General features: G+C 50.4%; 2 protein-coding genes across 2 annotated transcripts; both read right to left on the reverse strand.

The window, feature by feature from the left end:
- Positions 1–14,596: 14,596 nt before the first annotated feature.
- On the reverse strand, positions 14,597–16,563 carry LOC139829759 (probable glutathione S-transferase GSTF1). The gene is made up of 3 exons (XM_051363908.2): positions 16,346–16,563; positions 16,165–16,213; positions 14,597–15,310 (listed from the first exon to the last, which is right to left on the reverse strand). Exons 1-3 carry the CDS (start codon positions 16,493–16,495, stop codon positions 14,850–14,852), a joined length of 660 nt encoding a protein of 219 aa, XP_051219868.1. The 5' UTR covers positions 16,496–16,563; the 3' UTR covers positions 14,597–14,849.
- A 7,466-nt stretch (positions 16,564–24,029) lies between these two features.
- On the reverse strand, positions 24,030–25,270 carry LOC139829758 (probable glutathione S-transferase GSTF1). The gene is made up of 3 exons (XM_051363899.1): positions 24,975–25,270; positions 24,811–24,859; positions 24,030–24,667 (listed from the first exon to the last, which is right to left on the reverse strand). Exons 1-3 carry the CDS (start codon positions 25,236–25,238, stop codon positions 24,207–24,209), a joined length of 774 nt encoding a protein of 257 aa, XP_051219859.1. The 5' UTR covers positions 25,239–25,270; the 3' UTR covers positions 24,030–24,206.
- Between the last annotated feature and the right edge of the window lie 207 nt (positions 25,271–25,477).

Consider the following 25,477-nt stretch of genomic DNA (forward strand, 5'->3'; position numbering starts at 1 on the left):
GGAGACGATTTGCTTTACAGATCGTGAGTTTCTTCCAGCATGCTCACATGACCTGTTGCTGCTTGTTGTTTCTCATAAGGCCTAAAATGCAATAGGCACTGGTAGGAAATAGATTATAGGAGAAAAAACAACGACGACACACCTCCAAGAGTCCATGCCGCCGGTTTTGGCCAAAATACCGGTGGCCCAATATTTTTCATTGCTGCTGCTAATTATCTAACTAATGCGTGGTTGCGTATTCGGACCCACCGCTATGGTGGGCCCTAGAAGCCCAGCTTGCATAAAAAAAGGAGGCGTGGCTCACAAGTCTACGTCGCTAGTACAACCCGTATTTGCGGCGTAGTCTTATGGGCCACGCCGCGTTGGTCCCAAAAAAAATCTACGCGCGAACCCCATGGGACGGACATACTCCTCTCGCACTCAGCTCACCCCGCTCACACAAACTCCCACGACGCTCCGTCTCCATCCGCGCCGCGCAATCATCGATCCGCCGGTGAGTGTTGCGCCCCTTCTCTCTTTCGTCAAATTTATGTAATATAAATTAGTTGTGTACTACAAATTGCTAGTGTATTAGTATTTATGTATTGTAAATTAGTAGTGTACTACAAATTGCTATCTACTGTATTCGTTGTTAGTTAGAAAATTGTAGATGTTATAGTATGGTTGCAAAATAGTATATATATAGTTAGTAAAATGTAGATAATTTACAGGAACAATGTCTCGCTGCGTCCAATCCTGTAAGGAAGCACTACACACACTAATAGAGCGGAAGAAATCAGCATCACTCGCACAAAGAGATCGGAGGGAAGTGATGCTATGGGCTCCCACTCACTACGCGGTGCCACCTCGCGCCCTAGTATGGGGCGTGACCTCCTCCTCTGCCAGGTCTAGAATGTTGTTAAGTTAGTTAGATATTTTCATTAGCTATGATACTTAGCTCTTTTAGAATTGTGCTAGCGTTTTAGAGTGTTTAACATAGGGTTAATGCAGAAATTGATTGTATTGTATGTTCATAGTGTGGTGACAAGTGGTTGCATGTGTGCCACCATGTGGCTAAATATCCGAATTTTACGATGTTGAGAGGCGCACCAAGGTGCTTCTACCTTGAGCTTCTGTTTTCTTCCTACATAAGACAATATGTTTTTGTTCAAGATGCATGTGTCTTTCTTTTGGTTATACTTTTTCTATATGTGCCATTAGACATACTTCTTCAATACGTGTCATTAGACAATGTCTAATTATATTTTTCAACATATGTCTTAGATCATCACATGCCTCAGCAAGGTGATAAGTCTTGGAGAAGTTCAACATTGCCATTGACGAGGAGACCTCAGCAGTGGCCGAGTTGACGATGACATGGAACATTATTGACCCAATTGATATTGATGAGTCCAAAAAACTGACATGTTTTTCAATACGTAAACATATACTTTTTTTTGTTCATTACATGATCTATCTAGCTCTGACTATATCCTTATTGCGTGTTTACAAGTATTTATTCATTTTCATGAGAGAATTACACAACTAGTAATTTTAATAGGATTTTATCACTTCTTGTCTTTGTCGTGTTTATAGGTGTACTTGAGATTTTTTAACAAAGCACGAAATATGGAGGATTAGAGTGTCCCGCCACGTGCTCCAAAGGGGCCTCCAAAGGATTTTGGGTGCGTAGAATAAAAATCGTTGCCCAATGGCGGCCCCCAAACAAGTTTTGCATCTGGTGTGGACCAATATTCTGTCCAACGTCGCTAGGCCGTCCCCGAACCACATGAGATGCGGCCTGGCCTCGTCGGACACGAGCCACGCCACGTGCCACGATGGAAATCATCATATAGGCTAGGCATGTCAGCGGCACACTGGTTGGTCAGCGTTAATAAAGACCTACGCATGCCGGTTTCCCTCATTATGGAGGCGGCAGTTTCCCCATCATGCGGCAGGGACGTGTCCCATCGTCGACACCTCCACTTTCCCATGCGGCGGCGTGAAGGTTTCCCACCTGCCCCCTAGAGTAAATGCTGCATCGACGTCTTTCCAATGATAAAATAGGCCTCGGCAGAGCACGCACCGCTCACTCCACTCAGCCCTTCCAATCCCTATCTTCTAGAGCACCGCTGCCGCTCAGAGCGTCGCTAGCGAAGACCATGGCAATCATGCATCACAAAGGGGTGGCGGAGAACTGATTCGCGCCGCGCAACCTCTCCGTCGATGAGCCCTAGGCTCTATACGAGCACCAGTACCTCGCCCCGCCATATATGTGCTTTCCATCGGGGTGGAGGATGAGTGACGACGGCATCGACGTCCTGTTGGTTCCCACCACTCAGTGGTGGCGCGAGGTAACCGCCCATCGCAAGAATTTCTCGTCGACGCAGCGAGCTTATCTGGCCTGGGATGGCGAGAACACCGAGCACTGGTTAGCGTTCTTCAATGCCAACCGACAACGTGATGGTAGTTCGCCAGCCCATTCAAGTCGGTGCAACAGAATTGGTGTGATCAAGGCTATTGTGGATGCTGGATGGGATGCATGGAGCAAGGAAGAGGGAATTGGTGTAATCATTCGTGATCATATGGACAGACCATTATGTTAGAATGGAAAATTTATTTTGTGTTGTACTGAGCGTGGAAGATCTAGACAACTGTGCTTTCTTGGAGAGCCTGAACATCTAGGGTGTGATTGGTTGCTAGCAGGGTTTTCTCGCATCTGGGGAACATGGATCTATGGATGTTGTCCGAGGTAATGCAATCTATAATCCACTTTGTGCAACTTGTTTGGATGCAAAAAATTCCTACTCCATCCTGTCAGCGCAAGATACGTGTTTGCCTGTGCCTTGTGATCCATGAGGTAGCTCAGAGCACAGTGGCGTATATCATTTTTATCTGAGCATAGTTCTCTATGGGCTTGTTGATGATATCCACATCCCTAGGACGAGTCTGCAATGATGAGGTTAGTTAGTTCTTCGTCATGTGCAAGCTACCAACATTTAGTGAAGAAAGTGAAACAAAAGGTGCACTCATCTTACCTTAATGTGGGCATAGTATGCATCATCGTCCATCATGATTATTGATGTCTTCTCCACCCAGCACACCTCCTCTAGAATTTTTAGCCTGCAGACATAAACCCACCTTGCTCTCCAGTGCCTCGGATGGTTGTAGAGTTGGTAGACACCAACTTCACGCGGTGAACTTGAGAACAACCCGTACAATCGCTTTCAGGTCACAGTTCCTGGAGAACTTCACTCCGATCATCCCTTCCTAAACCAACTCACACACCTGGTTCAGCACGAAGGTGGACAGAGCGGCATGCCATATCATGATGTTCTTCTTCCTAATAGGACATTTCCTATCAGGAATCGGGATGTACTGGAGCTGCTGAGTCGGCACCACAGAGTTTGCCGACAGATCAGGGGAGGTCGCGTCTTATATAGATAACCAAATTACCAAAGTGCAAGGACAATGGTAAGGAAGCTGCTTGTTTGACACTTACAAGCTAACATGACAACATCGTTGACAATGGTAAGCAAGCATGCTACAAGCTTCATGAAACTAGCAAACACCTTGTGTGTAAACACTATGAACATAAGACAATACTAATCATCTATGACTGTTGTCATATCTAAGTGTGAAGCTAGTACAAGAAGAAGTTGCACACACCGTACAACTGTTATCACCAGAATTTGACCGAGTCAGAGGTGGGCCGCGATCAAGATGGGCTTGAAGGCTATATATATGGAAGAATATGCGAACCGGCCTTATACACGAAGTTTGGGCTAGTTTGCCCTTGTATCTGTAAATATGATAGGATACGTGTCGGTTAGTTAGAGTTTGGCTCGTGCACGGTTGGGATTATTCCCACGTTAGAAAGTCTACGGACTATAAATATGTATCTAGGGTTTATGAAATAAACAACAATCACGTTCACCACAAACCAATCTAGGCGCATCGCCAACTCCCTTGTCTCGAGGGTTTCTTCCGGGTAAGCTTGCGATCTAGGCAGTACACGTTTATTCGCTGTTCATACGTTGCTCGTACTGAAGCCTTTTTGATGGCGAGCAACGTAGTTATCTTAGACGTGTTAGGGTTAGCATTGTTCCTCGTATCATATGCTATCGTCGTGCAACCCTGAGACGTCTAGCCGCCCTTACGCCTATCTTAGGTGTAAGGGCGGCACCCCGCTTGATCATTATTTAGTAGATCCGATCCGTTATGATTGCTCCTTGTTCTCCAAGGATTAGTTTAATATCTGCATAGTTAGGCCTTACAAACGGGTTGAAGGATCCAGTGGCGCGTAGGGTGTAGTTTGCTAGCCCTAGACAGGATGTTCCGGGGATCAACCTCGTGTTGGTTTTTAGGCCTTGTCTAGGGTTGGTTTACGATCACCGTGCGTGGCCGCCAGGCTCAATCATGAGTAGGATGTTCCGATTATGCGGTGAAAACCCTAAATCGTAGTAAGTCGTTTTAGCTTTATTCTGATCAAGCAGGACCACCATATATTCGTACACCTCGTACGGATCATGGGTGGATCGGCTCTTTGAGCCGATTCACAGGACAACCTGAGAGCCGATCGAGGCTCGTATTTAATGTTTACGTGTATGCCATGCAGGAAACTAAGCGAGGCACATCCATCACCTTCCTGACCAGGTATAGGTCAGGTGGCACGCCCTTGCACCAGCATCGGACGTGCGTGCCGAGTCTTTGCGGGCCGTCGCTCGGAGGGACCAGGGCCAGCCGCAGTCCTGGGAGCCTCCCGGCTCTACTGTGTTGCCCGTCGCTGCTCGCCGGTGGGTTTCTGACCGCAACACATTCTGGCACGCCCGGTGGGACAGCCTGCGACATCAACCACATCGCCATCTACATCTGAGATGGCGGACGGCACTCCAGTCACATACGAGGATCTGACCGAGGAGCTCAAGAAGAAGTATGACGAAGTCAAAGCAATCCTCGAAGCCGACCTCATCGGCTCTTTTCACAGAACCCGCTCACATGGCATCAGGTGGAAAGGGTTCTCACCTGAAGGCGCGCTCGATGGGGTGGACCTGTCCGCCCCGTCAGAAGAACGCACCAGGTCCCTGCGTCAGGAGGTTAACTTCATGGTAGCTCATTCGCTACACCGCCATTCTGAGAGCCTGGTGAACACTTTGGAGCGTGTCGCTCTTCGGGTGATCCAGAAAATCATGAGGCATCAGTACTCTCCGTCAGGACCAGCTCTCGGGACTTACCAAGGAGAGATGCCACTCCAGTCCCGTCCACCGCTGCCATTCGCGTTGGCAGCACCTGAAGTGCCGAATTCACCGGCATACGTCGTCTACAAGATCGGTGGTGACCCTAGTGACTACCAGTTCTTGCATGAGGCGCCTAAGGAGATCCCTCACGGATACACGTGCACATACGTGCCGCATCGCAGAATCGGGCACTCACAAACCAGACTGCAACAGCAGGGACTTCTGGAACAACATGAGGAACTTCGGGAACAGATCTTGAGAAGCAGACGTGGCTAGCTAAGTATGCCACTCCGACAAACCTCCAGAGCTCAGCTCCTGCAGTTGGCTCAGAGCTGGAAAAGCAAGCATGGCTGGCTAAGTATGCCACTCCGGCGAATCTTCAGAGTTCGACTCCTGCAGCCAGACCAGCGGATCAGATCAGTACCATCCTGAGAGACCAGTTCGGCATGGTGCCGAAAAGGAGGACAATCGGCTATTCCAAGCCGTACCCCAACGAGTACGAGTTGATCCCGCTACCACCCAAATATCGGCTCCCTGATTTCTCCAAGTTTAATGGATCAGATGGTTCCAGCTCCATCGAGCATGTGAGCCGATATTTGGCACAGCTGGGCGCGATCTCAGCAGCAGATGAGCTGCGTGTGAGGTTCTTCGCACAGTCCCTCACAGGATCGGCTTTCGGGTGGTACACATCGCTGCCACCAGACTCAATCCGGACGTGGAAGCAGTTGGAAGAGCAGTTCCACATGCAGTATCACTCAGAGGCTTTCGAGGCCGGCATTGCCGATCTAGCACAAGTACGTCGAAGCGTGGAGAACCGTGGCGAGAATACGTCCAGCACTTCAGAACTGTTAGGAACCGATGTTATTCGGCTCGTGTGACTGAAAAAGAAGCAGTCGAGTTGGCAGTGGTGGGCCTTGCGTCACCAATCAAGGATATGGCCTCCCAAGCAGACTACCCTTCACTAGCGCACATGGTTCAGAAACTGACGTTATATGAACAGCGCCACCCAGACTTGTACCAGGACAGATTCAAGCGTGCGGTAGTCTTGGTTGAAGCAGATGAAGATGAAGGGTCCGCGGGAGATCAAGAGGTAGCAGTGGCTGAATGGACTCGGGGGGCAACCCCCATATCCTGCAAATGGGTTAAGCCACCAGGTCCGCCCAGAGGGTTTGATTTCGACGTAACTAAAACTGAGCAAATTTTTGACCTCTTACTTAAGGAGAAGCAGCTGAAGTTACCCGAAGGCCTCAAAATCCCCACGGTACAGGAGCTGAACGGAAAGCCATACTGCAAATGGCATAACTCGTTCTCCCATACCACCAACGACTGCAGGGTGTGGCGTCAGCAGATCCAAATGGCGATAGAACAAGGACGTCTAATTTTCAACCAGTACGCCATGAAAGTCGACACTCACCCCTTCCCCGCCGTTAACATGGTGGAGTGCACTTACCCTGGAGGGTGCCAGCCAGGATTCTCGTTCAACATCAACATGGTAGCACCTGGACACCACTCTGGTAAGGACGGAGACGAGGGCAGCTGCTCTCGTAGCAAGGACACAGAGGAAGCCGTTCCACGCGATCGGCTCCGTCATGATGGCAAGCGCTACATCACAGAGGGAGAAGTGAGGAACGTGAGATATCAGCGACCTCTCTCTGATCACCTCCTCAACAAGTATGTGAGTCAATATGACCAACGCCGACGACCCAACGACGATGATGAAAGAGATCGTCTGGCTAGGGACGCCAGGAGACGTCGTCGGCATGATCGCGACGAGGAGAGATATGAGCGCCACGCCAAGGAAAGGTCAAGAGAGCAAGACGACGAGGATAGGCACTGGGACTGCCCCTTCTTCATACACTGCTGGGATTCAGGAATGAGCCGATTGCCTACAATCGGCAACTGCCCAGAATGTAGACAGAAGAGGAAGGATGCAGCTAACGTGTCCGTGTTCAAACGTCTAGGGCCTCTCCAGCCTCGGAACAAGCACGCTGAGTCCTCTCGGGTGGAAGATCTCGAGGAATTGGAAGACGACGAAGAAGAAGAAGATAAGTACCACCGGCCAAGGTGGTGCCCTGCTGGACTCAGCCGTTCCCAAAAGCGTAGGGTTCAGCGACTACGTGGTTTGGAGGAAGCCGAGAGGTTATACCTGCACACGTTGAGGAAGGCGCGGCCTGATCTGGCCGCTAAAATTCAGCGAACCCTGGACGAAGAGGGTCGGCCACAAAGGAAAGAGTGGCGCCCCAGACAAAAGAAAGCCGATGATGAAACATCGGCTAGCACAAACATGGTGTTCATCCTTCCGACGGAGTTTAGTCCTCCAGGATTAGACGAGGCACCCGTGGCACAACTTGACTGCGGCCCACGGCCAGTTATCTTTGAGAAGCCACGAGAAAGAAGCTACAGACATCTGAAGGCCCTGTACTTGCGAGGTTATATCAATGGGCAGCCTGTCAACAAGATGCTGGTGGACACCGGAGCGGCAGTCAACATTATGCCATACTCCATGCTACGTCGGTTGGGACGCTCTAGCTCGGATCTGATCAAGACCAATGTGACATTGAGCGATTTCAATGGCCAAGCGTCTGACGCACAAGGTGTTCTGAATGTGGATCTGACCGTAGGAAGGAAAACCATCCCTACGACGTTCTTTATTGTCGATATCAAGAGCACCTATGCTGTCCTGCTAGGAAGAGATTGGATCCACGCCAACTGTTGCATTCCATCCACGATGCACCAATGCGTAATACAGTGGGATGGAGATGAAGTAGAGGTCGTCCATGCAGATGACTCAGCCGAGATTTCAACGGCTGGCATGAACGCTTGGGAGACAACAGGCCAAGAGCCACTCTCAGGCATCAATTTGGACGATTGCGAGCGCATCGACGTGAAGAAGGACGGGGTTAGGCTGGTCTTATCCACCGGCCTGACCGTCTAGCAAGAACAAACCTATGGACAAACGTGGCGAGGCCGATCCTTGGGATCGGCCCCAATGATCTATGGAGGAACATTGCAAAACCTTCATTGAGCGATTCAATCAACGTGGAGGCCGATTCCAGCAATCGGCCAAAATTATCCTCACCATACGTTCTGCCTGTGTTCAACGTCGATCTAATGGGCAGCGGTTTTACGTCAGCTGATGAGCTGGAAAAAATCAACATTGGTCCTACCGGAGCCGACGTGCAAATACAGTGCCTTGGCTAACTACAAAGCCGATATCCGCAGTTACCTGGCAGATTCGGCTCGGGGGACACCTAATCAGATGAACATGTGCGATACATGTGCAGTGAAATATTGGGGGCCGATAGAAAAATCGGCCAGTAAATTTTTTTTTCTCATGGTATACAGCCGATGCACGGACATCGACTTTAGAGCTAAGAAACAAAGCCGATGCACAGCCATCGACTCTAGTACAAATTACACAAGATCTACCAGCTGCGTGTTCAAGACGCGGATTTTCACCAAGACGGTCTTCAGTTCAGCTTCAAGGCCTTCTGCTTCATTGAGGGGGTGAACAATGAGAGCTTCCTCAGCCGCAATGAGCCGATTTTGGTGCCCGAATTTTCTCTTCGAGGACTTCCAACCCTTTGCGCCAGTTCAGCAGTACTGTCGGAAGCGTCAGTTTTGGCATGCAAGGTAGCCTTTTGCTCGTTAAGCCGTTGGTGTTTCGTCTACAATATCGGCTTTCAACGGAAGAAGAGGCGATCGATGGGGGCAAGTTTGGCTGGCTCGGCATGGTGGCTGTCTCAGAATTACCTGAGTTCAAAGCCATTTGACGGATCTGTGCATCCTCACCGATATTCTCGCCTTGACTGAGGCTCGGGGGGCAGCTGGCCTGGTAGATGCTCTGTTTTAGAAGCCGATTGGGGTGTCATCGGCTGATCCTTCGTCGCAACCTTCTTCAAAAATGGTGAGTTCTTGCAGAAGAGGATCAGTGGACCTGGTGGGAGGAATTTAAGGGCTCTCTTGAAGACTCCACATTATCCACCAGATCTCAAAGTCATCAGTTGAAGAATTGAAGGATGGATTGTGAAGAACCGATGCGTTGCTATCGGCTCATTGAGCATTGGCTAAGTGAACAATCGGCAAAGTCAGTATGAAGGGGAATCGGCTAAATTAGCTTAAAGAAAATCGGCAAAATCAAACTGGGGGAAATTCTTCATTGATAAATAGGATTTCTTACATAAAGAGCTGATTGCTCTCAAAAGGAAATACTAGGGGGTACATTGCCCCATCTACTACTGCTGATCCTATGCTAAGGGTCCTATCTACGGGCCGTCGCTGCCCTCGTCGTCGCCGTCGTCGCCGCTGTCGGCGCTACTCCCGGCGGGCTCGTCGTCGCTGCTGCAGCGGCCGCCGGCCGGGCCCTCGTTGTCCTCGTCCTCCTCGTCAGCGTCGTCGTCGTCGCTGTCGAAGTCGCTGAGGTTCCCCGGCCAGGGGCAGAAGCGCTTGGCCGGCGGTTCGTCGGAGGAGGTGTCGTCCTCCTCCTCCTCCTTCTCCTCCTCCTCCTCCTCGGGGGAGGTGAAGTCATCACAGGAGAAGCGATCGTCATCGCTCTCCTCCTCCGTTTCCCCGTCGGCGAGGAAGCGGAGGTCACTTTCCCCGTCGGTCGAGGACTTGTCGTCCTCAGACCAGACGGAGAAATCGTGACTGGATTCCTCCCCGGCTTCGATGGCGCGGCGGATGTTGGCCGCATGGGCCTCCTCCGGGTTCCACTCTGGCGTCGGCTCGCGGGAGGAGGAGGATTGGGTGAAAAGACCCGATGAGGCAGAGGAGGAAGAAGACATGGTGGCGCAGGAGGGCTTTTGGAGTGCTAATGCGAAGGGGATGAAGAAGCAAACTGTTTGGAGCGGTTAAATAAAAGGGGATATAGTGGAAATTCAATGCCATAACAGTTTCCGAGGAAGTGGTGCCCAACGAAAAAAAAAATTTGCCAGGGCACGCAGAAGTGGAAGAGGCAAGGCATCATGATGAAGGATACTGCGACGGTTCTGCCACGACATGACCCGACGAAGAAAAAGCAGAGTGATTTTGGAATTATCAATTCCAAAACCAGGGGGGCATGTGTTATCACCAGAATTTGACCGAGTCAGAGGTGGGCCGCGATCAAGATGGGCTTGAAGGCTATATATATGGAAGAATATGCGAACCGGCCTTATACACGAAGTTTGGGCTAGTTTGCCCTTGTATCTGTAAATATGATAGGATACGTGTCGGTTAGTTAGAGTTTGGCTCGTGCACGGTTGGGATTATTCCCACGTTAGAAAGTCTACAGACTATAAATATGTATCTAGGGTTTATGAAATAAACAACAATCACGTTCACCACAAACCAATCTAGGCGCATCGCCAACTCCCTTGTCTCGAGGGTTTCTTCCGAGTAAGCATCATGCTGCCTAGATCGCATCTTGCGATCTAGGTAGTACACGTTTATTCGCTGTTCATGCGTTGCTCGTACTGAAGCCTTTTTGATGGCGAGCAACGTAGTTATCTTAGATGTGTTAGGGTTAGCATTGTTCCTCGTATCATATGCTATCGTCGTGCAACCCTGAGACGTCTAGCCGCCCTTACGCCTATCTTAGGTGTAAGGGCGGCACCCCGCTTGATCATTATTTAGTAGATCCGATCCGTTATGATTGCTCCTTGTTCTCCAAGAATTAGTTTAATATCTGCATAGTTAGGCCTTACAAACGGGTTGAAGGATCCAGTGGCGCGTAGGGTGTAGTTTGCTAGCCCTAGACAGGATGTTCCGGGGATCAACCTCGTGTTGGTTTTTAGGTCTTGTCTAGGGTTGGTTTACGATCACCGTGCGTGGCCGCCAGGCTCAATCACGAGTAGGATGTTCCGATTATGCGGTGAAAACCCTAAATCGTAGTAGGTCGTTTTAGCTTTATTCTGATCAAGCAGGACCACCATATATTCGTACACCTCGTACGGATCATGGGTGGATCGGCTCTTTGAGCCGATTCACAGGACAACCTGAGAGCCGATCGAGGCTCGTATTTAATGTTTACGTGTATGCCATGCAGGAAACTAAGCGAGGCACATCCATCACCTTCCTGACCAGGTATAGGTCAGGTGGCACGCCCTTGCACCAGCATCGGACGTGCGTGCCGAGTCTTTGCGGGCCGTCGCTCGGAGGGACCAGGGCCAGCCGCAGTCCTGGGAGCCTCCCGGCTCTACTGTGTTGTCCGTCGCTGCTCGCCGGTGGGTTTCTGACTGCAACAACAACTAATTCTCATACCAAGTATTGCACTTATACCTGGACAGTGCATCATAGAATAACAGAGAACCATGTGTTCGACGCAAATGCCAACTCGAAATCATAGCAATCCACTTTAGACTTACAGATTGAAGCAAGAACTAAGCAAAAATACTCTACAGTTATAGATCGAGGCAAGAACTAAGCAAAACTACTCGATCTACTCTTACAGATTGAAGCAAGAAGTAAGCAAAACTACTCTACTCTTACAGACCGAAGCAAGAAGGAAGCAAAACTACTCTAGGCTTACATATCGAAGCAAGGACTAAGCCAAACTATCAGATCAAACCATGAACTAAGTTAAGCTACTCTAGGCTTACAGATAGTAGCTACCATATTCTAGATCTAAGTTAGGGTTGGAACGTACTCATAGTGATGGCAGTCGGTCCCAAGTCCCAACGGAGGAAGACGACGACGACATGTCGGCGATGCATAGGAGGATGAACTGCCGAGGCGAAGCTCCACCAGCCTAAGAAGAGACCGTCCCTTACCTGGTTGCCGGTAAAAAGCTATGGACGCGGAGCTCGAAAGGGGGGAAATGGTGGCGCGACTTTGGGCGGTGAGGCAGGGAGGTGTAAATAGGCGAGGAGTATCGGCAGGAGGTGAGCGAATTTATGCAATGGCTTTGCCCGCTATGCTAACGTGTGGGGCGGCGTGGGGATGATACCACGTCACGCTCACCTCACATCCCCTGGAGAAAATTGGAAACAAATTAGGGCATCTTTTCTCTCCGTCACTAACCTTGTGTCTTAAAAAAACAAATCAAAACATTTTATGTTTTTCTCTCGCTCATCTCATTCATTCTTTTTTTCCTAATTGGGTAGCAAATCTAGAATAACTTCTCTTTTTCTTTTGCTTACCTATTTCAGCTTGGCCAATCTAATAGCAAACATCTACATTAAATGCAAATATAAGGTACCTACCATGGTGTTGAGAATGCTTTATCTCTGTTAGGCAAGAGTGGTAATGGGTTGCATGAGATTTACCGGTGATTTAGTGCTAGCTTACAGTTAAAAGAAACATTCATATATGGGATCAGTATTAGAAACTAAAGTTACATTTACCATAAATTAGTACATGAAGATAAAAATAGTACTCCTACATAATCGAATCACAAAATCCGATGCATTACAGAAACATGCGATCTCCTGCGTGCCCACACACAATATTGTCTTGCACGAATTTGATCCCAAGCAGTTTGCCATCGACTAACGAGGACAAAAGAAACGTGGGATTTATAATGCATAGCTGCCATGTTTCCAGTATGGCGAAAACAAGGGACGGGAATAGGGGATGAGAGCCGACTGCTTGAAAATATAGGGGACAACAAAGATACACATCTCTCGCTCGATTTTTGTACATGAGGGACGCGATCCAACCAGTTTCAGTAAGATGAACCCGGTACGTTACCTTTGGCCGAGGAACGTGAGCACGGCGGTTATGAATTTTCAGCAGCTTGTACAAAAGACAGAAGAAAAATCCACAAAGACCATGATTAGCAGGAGAAACAAACTAGAAATTACATGTAATCTTTGAGCCCTTGAGGTGTTTACCTAGCAGCCAGTGGCTTGTGATTTGAGTTCGACTCATGCCGGGGCCATCTCGCCGCTTGGATGAGTGTACTTATAGATGATCCATTAATTAGCATGATGTGTGGTTTGAAGTTGATGGACAATACAGAAGGTGGAGTCATTGGAAACAATAGTGGAGGGAAAAAAGAAACGGCGACGGCAAGCATTATTTACCATGTCGAAGTAACTATTAGTAGTTGGGTCGAACTGAGGTTGCAGGGTCAGTGAACTTGGGTCGAGTACAGACAACCGGGGAAACCTTTGGCACTAACTCCTAAACGGTACGTGCAGCGAAAACAACAAGAGGCGGCGGAAAAGGGCACAAAACCCATCAAGGATTCCGTCCTCCTCGCCGGCGATACTTCTGGTCTGCTTCGCCTCCGGTGGCCTTGCGGCCTTGGAAGTGTAGCGGACCATAGTCCCTCGCTGGCGGGGAGTTCTCGTTTTTAATTTAGTTTGCTTTTCAATCTCTTTTTAGGATCATGAGGCGGCGGCTACATCCTAAAGTCAGAATAAAGTCCTCCCCTCCCTATCCTCTGGTGCATCTAGCGTTGACGGAGGACGCGTGGAGTTGTGTGCCCATCGGATCTCCTAGGATCCAGTCAGTTTTCATGTTTGTTGGTGTGGTTTCATGTCAGTCTCTTCCAGTGTACAGTTGTCATCATTACCGATGGTTGCTGCTCTGGTGCGTTGGTCCTTTGGGACCTTAACACGAAGACTTTCCTACTACAACAAGCTCTACTACGACAAGATTTGCCTGACTTCAGCGATGGAGGGGCGAGGACAGCGGCGCGCCTTTGGCTCATGCTAGTGTCTGTAGTCGTCGCTAGGTGGTCTGAGTATCAATTTGTATTTTTTTTACTTTTTTAGATTATTTGTACTACTGTTGATGATTATTAATAGATCGGTGAATTCCTGGCAGAAAAAAACCCTACTAAATCGAACCTCGTTCCCGAATCCAATTCTGGGAAGATGAATCGGGATCATGGGACGGGCAAGGGTTCCCCCGTTTCCGGCGGTTGTGGGATTTACTACGCATCTGTGAAAGCACTAGGGCGAAATCCCTTGGAAATTCGGCGAGTTAGCGTACTTATCTAGCTTGAGCCAAGCTCTTGTGAGGACGAGCGCCCTCGAATCACCATGGTACGAGCGCCGCAGTGGAGCGAATCACTCCACCTGCGATGGAAGCTCGCCTCAGCTACCACGTTGCGGAACACCCACTCAGCGAAAAACTCCAATTGCTATTGCTTGAGATATCCACCGCCGGCCGTGGCTGAGGAGAGAGGCGATGAGGGAGGGGAATTTGGTCTCTAAAAAATCTAGAAAGCATCGTTTGACTGTCGGCAAAAAAGGGTCGCTTGCTCCGATCATGACGACGACCGCACGACCCAGCTGCACATGTGACTTTGCTATAGGACGCGATCGAGGATGATCCCGGAATAGACATTGCGTTTATGTGGCCCAACTCCGAATTGTATGTCAGTGCTAGTCGCAAATGATTGTAACAGGGATACGCCTAATTAATAAAGCTCACTGTTCTTTGAAAATAACTACCAAACTTTGGTTTAATTTCCAGAGTTTTCAGATCTTTGACATGTACACAATGGCACAACAACCAGACTACACAATCAAGCAGTTCCACATATACTAACAGCTTATACGCTATAAACTATATATCTATGCATCGGCAGAGGCTGAGATGTCTGTTTTTGTAAAAACAAATATCCTTATTAGTGGTACCAGGAAAAAGAAGCACGATATCAGCAATGCCAACCCAGGGCATGAGACCTCTCCTGCATTCAAATCATGCCTTGGGCGGAATCATGCTGGCGCTGATCTTCTTAATGGACGGTCTGGCCATGAGGCGCTCCCACCATGCCTTGACGTGCGGATACGAGTCGAATAGAACCGCGTGTGGCGTCATCATGAAGTAGAAGGTGGAGGGGAACTGGCTGAGGTCCACGAAGCTGACGAAGTCCCCGGCGAGGTACTCATGCTTGGAGAGGCGCGCCTCATAGACCTCCAACACCTTCTTGAGTTTCTCGAGGCTCTCGGCCACAACCTTCTCGTTGGTGGGGATGCCGTACATAATGGGGTTGAAGATGCACTCGTACACGATGGGGGACAGGGCCGGCTTGTAGGTGTGCGCGTCCACCTCCGTCCACACGTCCACCATCGCGGTCTCCTTTAGGTTGCCCTCCCTCAGCAGGTCGACCTCGTCCGTCTTGTACTTGCGGAGGACATACTTTGAGATCGCGCGTGACTCTGGGATCATAAAGAATATAATACGAGGATATAGTAAATTGGAAGATATAGAGACCGATGGTTTGCAAAGTACGGAAGGAGCCTTGCATTCTGTTCTTGTGGAGGCAAGTGCTTTTGCAAACTGCTCAATTTTGGTTTTGCCCTCTAGGGGAACTCATCAGTAAAAAGTTGACACAATTCCTCTTCCATATCTAAAGAAAATATGTCTCTTATATTTATATAGACAGCTAAGTTAGGTGTGGAGGCAGGAATTGAATCAGTGACCTCAAGGTTATGAGCCTCTGTGAGCTACCAAACTGTTCGGCTCTGCTCTAAAGTGCCAAACACGGGAAAAAAAAGGTTGAATACATGCCTTTACCATGTCTACACTAAAAGAATAATACTTTTACAGAGAAAGTTAGTTTGGAAAAGCTATGGGCTATAGCAGATGTTGATTGATTACTTAACACATCTCTAATTCAGCTTTTCTATTTGAATGGAACCAAATTAAGCTCCATGTTTTCTAGATTACAATCCTTATAGAATATGAGATTAAAAAAATCAATCTAAATCTATGTAATCTACTTATTTCATTATGTAATTTGCATACAACTCACGAGAATGCATTTCATTATGTAATAAGACGTTTAAGAGTACTAATACAGTGTGTTACAACGTCTTACATTTCCATATAGAGGAAGTATATTATTCCTCGATATGCTATTTAAAAGGAGAAGGACAAAATCCTTTATAAGAAGTAAAATTTTGATCAGAATAGAACATTTTAAAAGATGCTATTAAGTATATCATTTCAAATTCAGTTATTAATAAGTTGATTTAAAGTGAGTGAAAAAGACAGACGAACTAGATCATACCGAAGAGAAGGAGATCCCCGTCCTGGAAAGCAGGCATTTGGCCGAACGGCTGCAAGAAAAAAAAAAGGCACGCACCAAGATAGAAAACATGAGCACCAAGGTCTGTTTCTACGGGAATGATCATCGAGATCTAAAAAAAGAAACGAAACAGACCATAGGTTTAATCATCGAGGGTACTTACGTTTCTGGCGAGGTGCTCGGGGCTCTTGTGCTCCATGACCTTGAAGTCGATGCTGACCACCTCGTACTCGGCGCCAACCTCCTCCAGGCAGACCAGCACCCGGGCCACGTTCGTCGACATCGCCGGCCCGAACACCTTCACTGGCGCCATTTCTCCGAGCTGATGCTGGTTGAAGGTGTGAGATGGATCAGGGTGTGCAGAATGATGTCAAGACCGTCGAATTTTATAGGAAATTTTCTAAGAGCATCTTCACCGGTGGTCTTCAAATAGTCATTGGCAGGGGCGCCGGCACTGCCGTATGGGGGCGCTGGCACTGCATCCTCTATTTGGGGTGTTGTTCAAACACCGACACCCCCAAACCGGTGGCCCCGATATGATTTTTTAAAGAAACTAAATATTTATATTTGTAGTTTCATTTTGTCATTCAGAATTGAGGAATGAATAATATTTTAGGGCAAATCCGAGTAAAACAGTATTCACTCCTCGACCCCCGATGATATGTGAAACCTGCTTCATCTCTAGCCTACTATCTAGTGTCCACCCAGCTCTGTGGAGAGGTGGACGATCGCCCGCAGCTCTCTCCCCTGCTACTCCGTCGATAATCCCCTGCTCTCACCGCCTCCTGATGCAGATGCCACTCCAGCTCCTCCCGCTGCTGACGGTGATTCAACTCCTGCCTCTGTTGGCAGAGCTGCAACTCCGCCAAACGCCGCCGCTCGTAGACTTCATCCTGACGCTGCTGCTCCTCGCGCATCGACCGCTGCAGCGTAAGCTGCTCCCACCCCTGCCGCTGGCGCACCTCCTACCGGCACTGCCGCTGCCTCCGCGCCTCCTCCAGGTGCTGCTGCTGTTTCGCCTCCTGGTCCAGCCGCTCGTCCGTGGTAAATGCATCTACGGTCGCCGCTAGCGCCGCCTCCTCCCATGCCTCGTACTCTGCGAGCTGCGGGTCCTCCTCCATGACATCTACGGCCGCCGCTAGCGCCACCTCCTCCCACGAATCGGACATTGTGATATTTTTTATGGTTTAGATTTTTACACCAATGAGGCGGGGGGGGGGGGGGGGGGGGAGACCTGCGACAAAGCGGGAAACCTCCTGTCAGGCGTCGTGGCGGGAGAGTTTCCAGGCCGGTAAAATCTCCCTCCCGGCGCCCTAGCCTCACTGACAGGCGGCTCCCACGTCCAAAAAAATTCGTCTCGCGAGGCGCGAGCGCGCACGTTTCGCGCCCTTCACCAAGGGGCCGACACGGGGTTGCCGACGCTTCTATTGGGCTCGAAAAAGCGCCGGCACTATTTGGAGTGCCGGTGTGAGCCCTTTTTCGCTCCCGATCCCCAAATCGCTATCGGAACCGCTATAAGGCGTGCCAGTGCACATGCTATAATCAACTCTGTATTAGTATTTTGGAAGGTGAGAAGTGTGTGGACGTCATTGGTAGCTTTCTCTCGAAGATGCATGGAAGGAGGAGACCATCGTGAGGTCAGTGCTCAGCCCTGCAGTCAACCAATACATTGTCTGCTAACGTCAGCAGTGAGGTTGGTGGTAGCAGCCACTGGTTTGGAGTGGGTCCTAGAACAACCAAACTTTCCATTTCGAGAGTTTTGGTTCTCAGCTCAATAATCGTGTTACTTAAAAAATATATCAAAAATAATATTTACTTATTTCAAGACGATTTGAACTGCTTTTTTAAACATAAGGCCCATGGCCCGGTTTTATATATAAAGCCATCACGGCAGAATCACACGATACAACAATAAGTCTCAGACCGATCCCACTAACATCCACACTGATACACATCCGGACATACGCCACTAAGGCACATCATACAAGGAAAAAGGAAAAGGGTAGATCACTAGGACGCCTGTTATGTCGCTGTCGTCCTCGTCCTCGCATGAAGCCGCCTAAGCTCTCCCAGCGCCTCGTCCAGTAGACTCCGGTCCCGATGTCTGACCAGTACTCTCCAGCTCTGCATGTATAAAGACATCAAGAACAGGGCATCAGCCGAATGAGCAATGACCTTCCCCTCTAGAGCTAGCTTGTTGCGTGTATTCCAAAGCGTCCAACCTAGCGCCACAAAGGCATACCAAGCTAACCTACGTAAGGGGCCCGACAGGCCTTGCACTAAGGCGATGAAATCGCCGACCCCTGTCGGATTCCAATTGCATGAGAGGAGTTCCCTAACTCCTGCCCATAAGAATTTCGCGAGGTGGCAGTTGAAGAAGATATGGTCGCAATCCTCCAAGACTCCACACATCGCACAACTCCCGTCAGACGGACCATGTCTCTTGGCCACCTGCTCCGCAGACGGAAGCCTCCCCCTAATGAGTTGCCAGAGGAACACTCTAATTTTCGGGGGGACCCTAGTCGCCCAGACCTCCTTGAAGAACGTAACAGTCGCCCCTTGCGACAAGCGTAGGTAGAGCGAGTGAGATGAGAAAATCCCGGACGGCTCCAGGGCCCAAGAGACCTGGTCCTCCCCCATGGAGTGCGGGTTGAGATCAAAAATCCTGCAAAGGTTTTCCCATTCCACCCTCTCTGCCGTGCCGAAGGTACGCCGAAATCTGATGTGCCACCCTCCATCCGCCCTGATCGCGGCCACCGTGGCGAAGTGGTTATCGCAGCAAGCGAACATGCGAGGAAAAGACAGGTGTAGGGGGGCCCTCCCCGTCCACCAGTCTAACCAAAAGTACGTCCGCCTCCCATCGCGAACAAGATGCTTAGCGCCAAGTTTGAAGTACCATTTGAGCTTCTGTATTGTATTCCAGAACTGGGACCCTTTAGTTGAGACCAGAGGAGAGAACAGGTCATTATTGCCCAGGTACTTGGCTCGGATGAGGTCCGCCCAATGACCTTCCGCATTATGATAGAGCTTCCAAATCAACCCTACCACAAGCGCAATGTTCATGTTTTTGGTGTGGAGGATTCCCAACCCACCGTACTCCTTAGGCCGACAAACAGTAGCCCAGTCCACCATATGATACTTGCGTTTGTTACCAACTCCTTCCCAAAAGAATCGGCCACGAGTGGTGTTCATCGCCCCATGCGTCGAATCATAAAGAAGGTAGAGGCCCATGGCAAACATCGGTAAGCTGGAGAGGCAAGAGTTAGTTAACTCTAGTCTTCCCGCCGATGTCAGGTAGAGGCCCTGCCAGGGGTCGACCCTATGTCCCACCTTCTCCGTCAAGAAGAACCAGTCCGCTACAGTCAGCCTCCTGTCGCTCATCGGGAGGCCAAGGTATCAGAAAGGGAAGCTCCCAAGCTTGCAATTCAGTGCCGCAGCCACTCTGCATTGCTCCACCTTTGAGACCCCTGTCACAATGGCTTCGCTCTTGTCGAAGTTAATCTTGAGCCCCGACATATTCTCAAAGCAGAGGAGGATAAACTTCAGATTCGCAATCCCCAACTGCGAAGGTTCGATCATAATCATCGTGTCGTCCGCGTATTGGAGGTGGGTCACCCCTACCGGGATGAGATGAGGCACCATTCCTTGCATGTGCCCTGCCTCCTTGGCCCTCGAAAGAATTGCCGCCAACGAATCCGCCATGAAGTCAAATAGTATAGGCGAAAGCGGGTCTCCCTGACGCACGCCCCTTGCATTCCGAAAGTAAGGGCCAATCTCCCCATTGACGTTCACCGCGGTTTGTCCCCCCATGACCAGTTGCATCAGACGGTGAACCACCGTCCCTGAGAATCCCTTTCTCAGGAGGACCTCCCTCAGGAAATCCCAGTTGACCCTATCGTAGGCCTTCTCGAAGTCCAGCTTAAGAAGAATAGCCTTGAGTTTCTTGACTCTCAACTCGTGAGAAATTTCATGCAGGGCCATCACACCCTCGTGCAAGCACCTACCCTTGATGAACGCAGTTTGATTCCTGTCGATCGTCCTATTCGCTAAGGGTCCAAGCCTAATCACATACGCTTTAGCTATAAAGTTGAAAATGACGTTGATGAGAGCTATCGGCCGAAACTGCTTAATCTCCTCGGCCCCTTTCACCTTCGGTATAAGGGAGATAATACCATAGTTTAACCGAGCGATGTCCACCCTCCCTAGGGCAAAATCGTTGAGAATCTGAAGAATAGGTCCTTTAAGAGTTCCCCAGAATCTCTTAAAGAACACAACCGGCAAGCCATCCGGACCCGGAGCCGAGTCCTGTTTCATGGAGTGAAGAACCTCGTCTAGTTCTTCAGGCGTGAAAGTAATTTCTAGGCGTCTAATTTGAACTGCTTTTCAGATGTACCTCGGAAAGGGAAACCACACTTTAGTTCTTTGGTTGGAAGACGCACTCAGTGGTCGTTCCGAAATGAGAAAAAGTATGGAATTTCATAAGAGTTTTTTATACCTTCTTCATTAGTGACGTGCAAAATATCAAATTTTAAATACTTTATATTCCGGTGGCTGCTGCTGAGGAAAAAACGTTTGCCAGAGGTGGCATCACTTGCACTGCCTAAGCCACTATTTATGTCCCTTCTTCGAGAGTTTATGTGGCCCCTCCTTTGTCCATGTTGGTCACCGCCAAGACCTACTAGATGGCGGGAGGTTGAACTGCTAGCTCTTCAAGAGTGAGTTAAGCCTTATACTTCCTCATGGCGCCGGCATAGTCCTCGTCGTTGATGGATTCGTCATCCGACGCTCGGTCGAGTGTCTCCAGGATAGATCCATTATTGTTCTTGGCTTCGCTGGAGCCAAAAGTTGAACTATAACCAATGCAGCCAACGAAGCGATACATTTGCGTCTCTTAACACCTAGAAAATCTAGTTAAATTTGTATTGGTCTTCCACCATTATTTTCTGCTCACGATCGGTTTGGATGGGCTTTGTTTCCACTTTACAGTAGATCTAAGTTGGAGAATTCATTATTGAGGTTATGCTCAGATCCCTCTTCCACGATCGTGATCAGCCTAAAGGCGGTCCGTGTGGGTTTTGACGTCATGATGGGGTCTTGGGAGTTAGATCCCACACCGATTTCAGCGATGAAGTTGTGGATGCCACCGGTTATAACGATAGCGTAGCAGGCGACGTTTTTCTTAGGTGGAAGAACTCGTCGTTGGGGATAATGGGGAAGTTGCTGGGGTAGAGTACGCGACCGACGGCGATGGTGTCCCCGGTGCACTCAAAGGCGGATCCTGTCCAGATCCACGCTCCAGGCGTCTCTGGCCCCACCATGGTGCCAATTGTCTAACATCACAGGAACAGTGTGGTGCACCGGGATGGAAATGCCTCAATTTGTGTGTACTCCTAACTCCTTACCTTCGCAGCTACTATGAATTCTGATAATCTAACCGTTTTCAGTGTGTCCAAGCCTTTTCAACCAACAACTCAGCTAGTTCATCAAGTTGGTGCAATTACAGGGAATGCCAGGAGCTCCTGTCGTTTATTAGGATCGCAAAATTGGATCGCATGAGCAATGTTTTGTTGCGCATGACACAGTTATAGAAGAGTGGAACTAGCGGGTGTCGTCCCAATGATTGTTTTTTAAACAGAAAGAACGAGTGCCCAACTATAAATTAATAAAGTTTTTTACGGTACCCAGTTTACAAACCATCGACCATACAATCACAACAAGAAAGAAACACTAAGAATAACTTGAGATAGCCGAGGCCCTCAACCACGACCAGCAGCGGAGTCTGGAGAAGCTAGCTGAAGAAGGATCCAGCACACCTGACACCATGGATTGCACCTGGGCAGCGGAAACTGCAATGTCACCCAGTCCATCGCCGAAGAAGGCTCCCTTCCTCCTCGTCTTGGTTCGAAGGACACCGTACCGTCGGCCGATGGCAGCGCCCTCCCTGAGCCTGAATGGGAAATGTAGCCGAGACCCCCGGAGGACCACCGTGCACAGCCAGACACTGCAAGCACACATCTTGAAGAGAGCCACCCCGTAGTCCCGTCGCTCGCCTCCGAGAAGAAACTGCACGGGAAGCCGGAGAAGAATTGGGCGCTGCCAACCGCTGCAGCACCGCCCACCGGACACTTGCAAACCTCCACAGACCGCCAGCGGCCACAGACCCCCGTTTCTCGCCCAAGGTCGCGACTTCAGCAAGGACAGCGACACCACCGGTGCCGCCGCGGCCCAATCAAAGATCTAGGCTTTCACCCGGGGGAGGTAAGGGGAAGGGAGATGAGAAGGACAAACCACGATGGCGCCCCCAAGGAGGTAAACGGCGCGAAGGGTGTTGCCGCCGTCGAGACCGTCAAGCTGGTCTGGGATTTCTCCCGGTCGTCGATCCCCTCGCCAGCACCCCTGCCAGATCGAGTGCTGGACGCACCGGCCGTGGATCTGGAGGAGTGGGATGAGGCAGGAGAGGGAGGGGCTGGCGCTTCGGATCTAGGCACGGCGACCACGCGGACCACCTGGCCGAGACCAGCCCCCGTCGGCACCGCGCCGCCCGCGCGGCCACGAGGCCATCCCGCACCTGCGAGCACCACTAGCCGCCGAGCCGGTGTCGCCTCACTAGACGAGGCCGCCGCCTCGGAACCGGATCGGAGCCCCCACAGTGGAAGTCGCCCATCAGATCGCCCTTCGCCTCAGACCCAACCAGGGCCAGCCATCGGAGGAAGTGGAGCCCGTCGAGCAGCTACCCAGGTCATGGCGGTCCTGGCGCGGAGGTCCTCCACCTAGACACCGCGCGGGGGGCAAGGGCTCAGGTCCCCGCCGCCCCCTTCACCGGTGTCGCGGGCTTAGCCCACCAACGTCTCTGGGGCAACGAAGAGGGGAGGAGGAGGGAGGGAAGGCGGTGGTGGCGGGGCTAGGGTTTCGCCCCCTCGGTCGCCTGGAGGGGGCGACCCCAGGAGAGCGAAGCGAAGTTGCCATGCATGACCAGATCGATCACGTACATTTGCATCTGCATTGCATCATCCCAATTATTGTAACTCAGTTATGCCCAATTATTGTGGGCTGCGGTGGCGGCTGTGCCGTTCCAGGGGCATGGCGATGAGAGTGCGGACAAGGTTTCTTGGAAGTGGCGAGGCGATGGCCATTTCTCTCCTTGAACAGCATACCGCATGTTGTTCCAAGGCACCGTTGGCCTGACCGGAGCCCAATTGGTTTGGCACTCCTTCGCTCCACTCAAGTTCAAGATGCACGCATGGCTCGCATTGCGGAGGCGATGTTGGACGGCAGATCGGCGTCTCCGAAGGGGGTTGCCGTCCCATACACTTTGCCCGCTATGCGGTGCCGCGGACGAGACCCTCGATCACCTCTCCTTGCAATGCAGCTTCGCTCGCGAGGTTTGGTCTGGCCTCGTCGCACGTTTGGGCCTCCCCGCCATCCTGCCCGGGCACGACGCCACCCTCAATGAGTGGTGGTATAACGCCTCTGGCCCTTTCCCCCGCGCCGACCGCAAGCAAGCTAACTCCGTCATCATGCTAACCCTTCGGTACCTTTGGCTAGAGTGCAATGCTAGGGTTTTGGAGGGGCAGAGGTCTACCGCTGCTGCGACCTTGAGCTTGATCATGGACGAGTGGCGGGCTTAGTTAGATTGTAGAGGTGGGATTGTAAGAGTAGTGCACTAGTGCTCCTCGGCCTTTGGCCGTTCTTAATCGCCCAAAGTGGCGGTTGAGCTGGTGGTGCTTGGAAGGGCTCACCTTTTGAGTTGTAATCGTGTTGTATGGGACTTTCTTTCGTCCGTCTTCTCAAGCTTAATACAATAGCGCGCAGATCTCCTACGGGTTCTCGAAAAAAAAAGCTGACGGTTCCTTAAAAAAATAACGAAACTGTGGTTCAATTTAGAGAGTTTTCAGATCTCTGACGTGTACACACTAGCACAACAACCAAGTAGCTGATGGCCTTATTAGTGAGACCAGCAAAGAGAAGCACGATACACATCAGCGATGCCAACACAGGACGTGAGATCTCTCCGTGCATTCAAATCATGCTTTGGACGGAACCATGCTGGCGCCGATCTTCTTGATGGACGGTCTGGCCATTATCCTCTCCCACCAGGCCTTGACATGTGGGTACGAGTCGAAGAGCGCCGCATGGGGCGTGGCCATGAAGTAAAAGGTGTGGGGGAAGTGGTTGAGGTCCGCGAAGCTGACAAAGTCCCCGGCCAGGTACTCGTGCTCGGACAGGCGCGCCTCGTACACCTCCAGCACCTTCCTCAGCTTCTCGAGGTTCTCGGCCACGACCTTCTCGTCGGTGGGGATGCCGTACATCATCGGTTTGATGATGCACTCGTACACGACCGGCGACAGGGCTGGGTTGTAGGTGTGCGCATCCACTTCGGTCCACACGTCCACCATCGCGGCTTCCTTGAGGTTGCCCTCCCTCAGCAGGTCGACATCGTCCGTCTTGTACTTGCGGAGGGTGTACTTTGAGATCGCGCGTGACTCTGAGAGCACAAGGATTACAATTACAATGTGAGGAAGTTTAAGGAAATTTTTAAAGAACATAGATCGATAGCCTGTCATCAAATTGATTCAGGGAACGTCAAAGTGACTGAGAAAGAAGATAGGCGCGCGAGCTAGATCATACCGAAGAGAAGCAGATCCCCGTCCTGGAAGGCAGGGATTTGCCCGAACGGCTGTAGGGAAAGAAGACATCAGCACCAAACTCGGTTGCTAGAATAGAATGGCCATGGCGATCTAGAGAAAAACAGAGCGGGGGGATGGGTTTAATCATGGAGCGAGGCTACGTACGTTTCTGGCGAGGTGCTCGGGGCTCTTGTGCTCCTTGACCTTGAAGTCGATGTTGACGAGCTCGTACTCGGCGCCCACCTCCTCCAGGAAGACAAGCACCCGCGCCACGTTCGCCGACCTCGCCAGCCCGAACACCTTCACCGGCGCCATTTTTCTGTGCTGCTGCTCAAGGTATGTATGTGCGTGACTGTGTGTATCTGCGTGCGTGCGAGCGGTGTGCACCGTGATGTCAACACGGCCATATTTTGTAGGGGATCTTCCCATTTCCGCTAATGGCTGGTGGGAGGTCTTTCTCGTGGACGAGACCCCTTACTCGTGCTTCTGTCTCAAAGATGGAAGAGGTCAGTGAGTGGTGCCCTACAGTCAATGAATGCATGGTCTGCTGGCGTCGGTAGTGAGGTGACAGTATGTGCCACTGCTTTCCAGTATGTCCCTGGAACGATCGGACTTCCATTTCGTGGAGTCTTATTTGGTTTTGGAGGTGACGAATTAGAAACATCGAT

The sequence above is a fragment of the Lolium perenne genome, chromosome 2, assembly GCF_019359855.2.
Source record: "Lolium perenne isolate Kyuss_39 chromosome 2, Kyuss_2.0, whole genome shotgun sequence".
Lineage (NCBI taxonomy): Eukaryota > Viridiplantae > Streptophyta > Magnoliopsida > Poales > Poaceae > Lolium > Lolium perenne.

Bases quoted from the DNA above. Each gene is read 5' to 3' on its own strand.
- LOC139829759 (XM_051363908.2), bottom strand. From the start codon at position 16,495: ATGGCGCCAGTGAAGGTGTTCGGGCCGGCGATGTCGACGAACGTGGCC. The intron at 16,214-16,345 runs GTAAGTACCCTC...TTTTTCTTGCAG, and splicing joins CCGAGCACCTCGCCAGAAAC to CCGTTCGGCCAAATGCCTGC. The intron at 15,311-16,164 runs GTATGATCTAGT...TTATGATCCCAG, and splicing joins CGGGGATCTCCTTCTCTTCG to AGTCACGCGCGATCTCAAAG.
- LOC139829758 (XM_051363899.1), bottom strand. From the start codon at position 25,238: ATGGGAAGATCCCCTACAAAATATGGCCGTGTTGACATCACGGTGCAC. The intron at 24,860-24,974 runs GTACGTAGCCTC...CTTTCCCTACAG, and splicing joins CCGAGCACCTCGCCAGAAAC to CCGTTCGGGCAAATCCCTGC. The intron at 24,668-24,810 runs GTATGATCTAGC...TTGTGCTCTCAG, and splicing joins CGGGGATCTGCTTCTCTTCG to AGTCACGCGCGATCTCAAAG.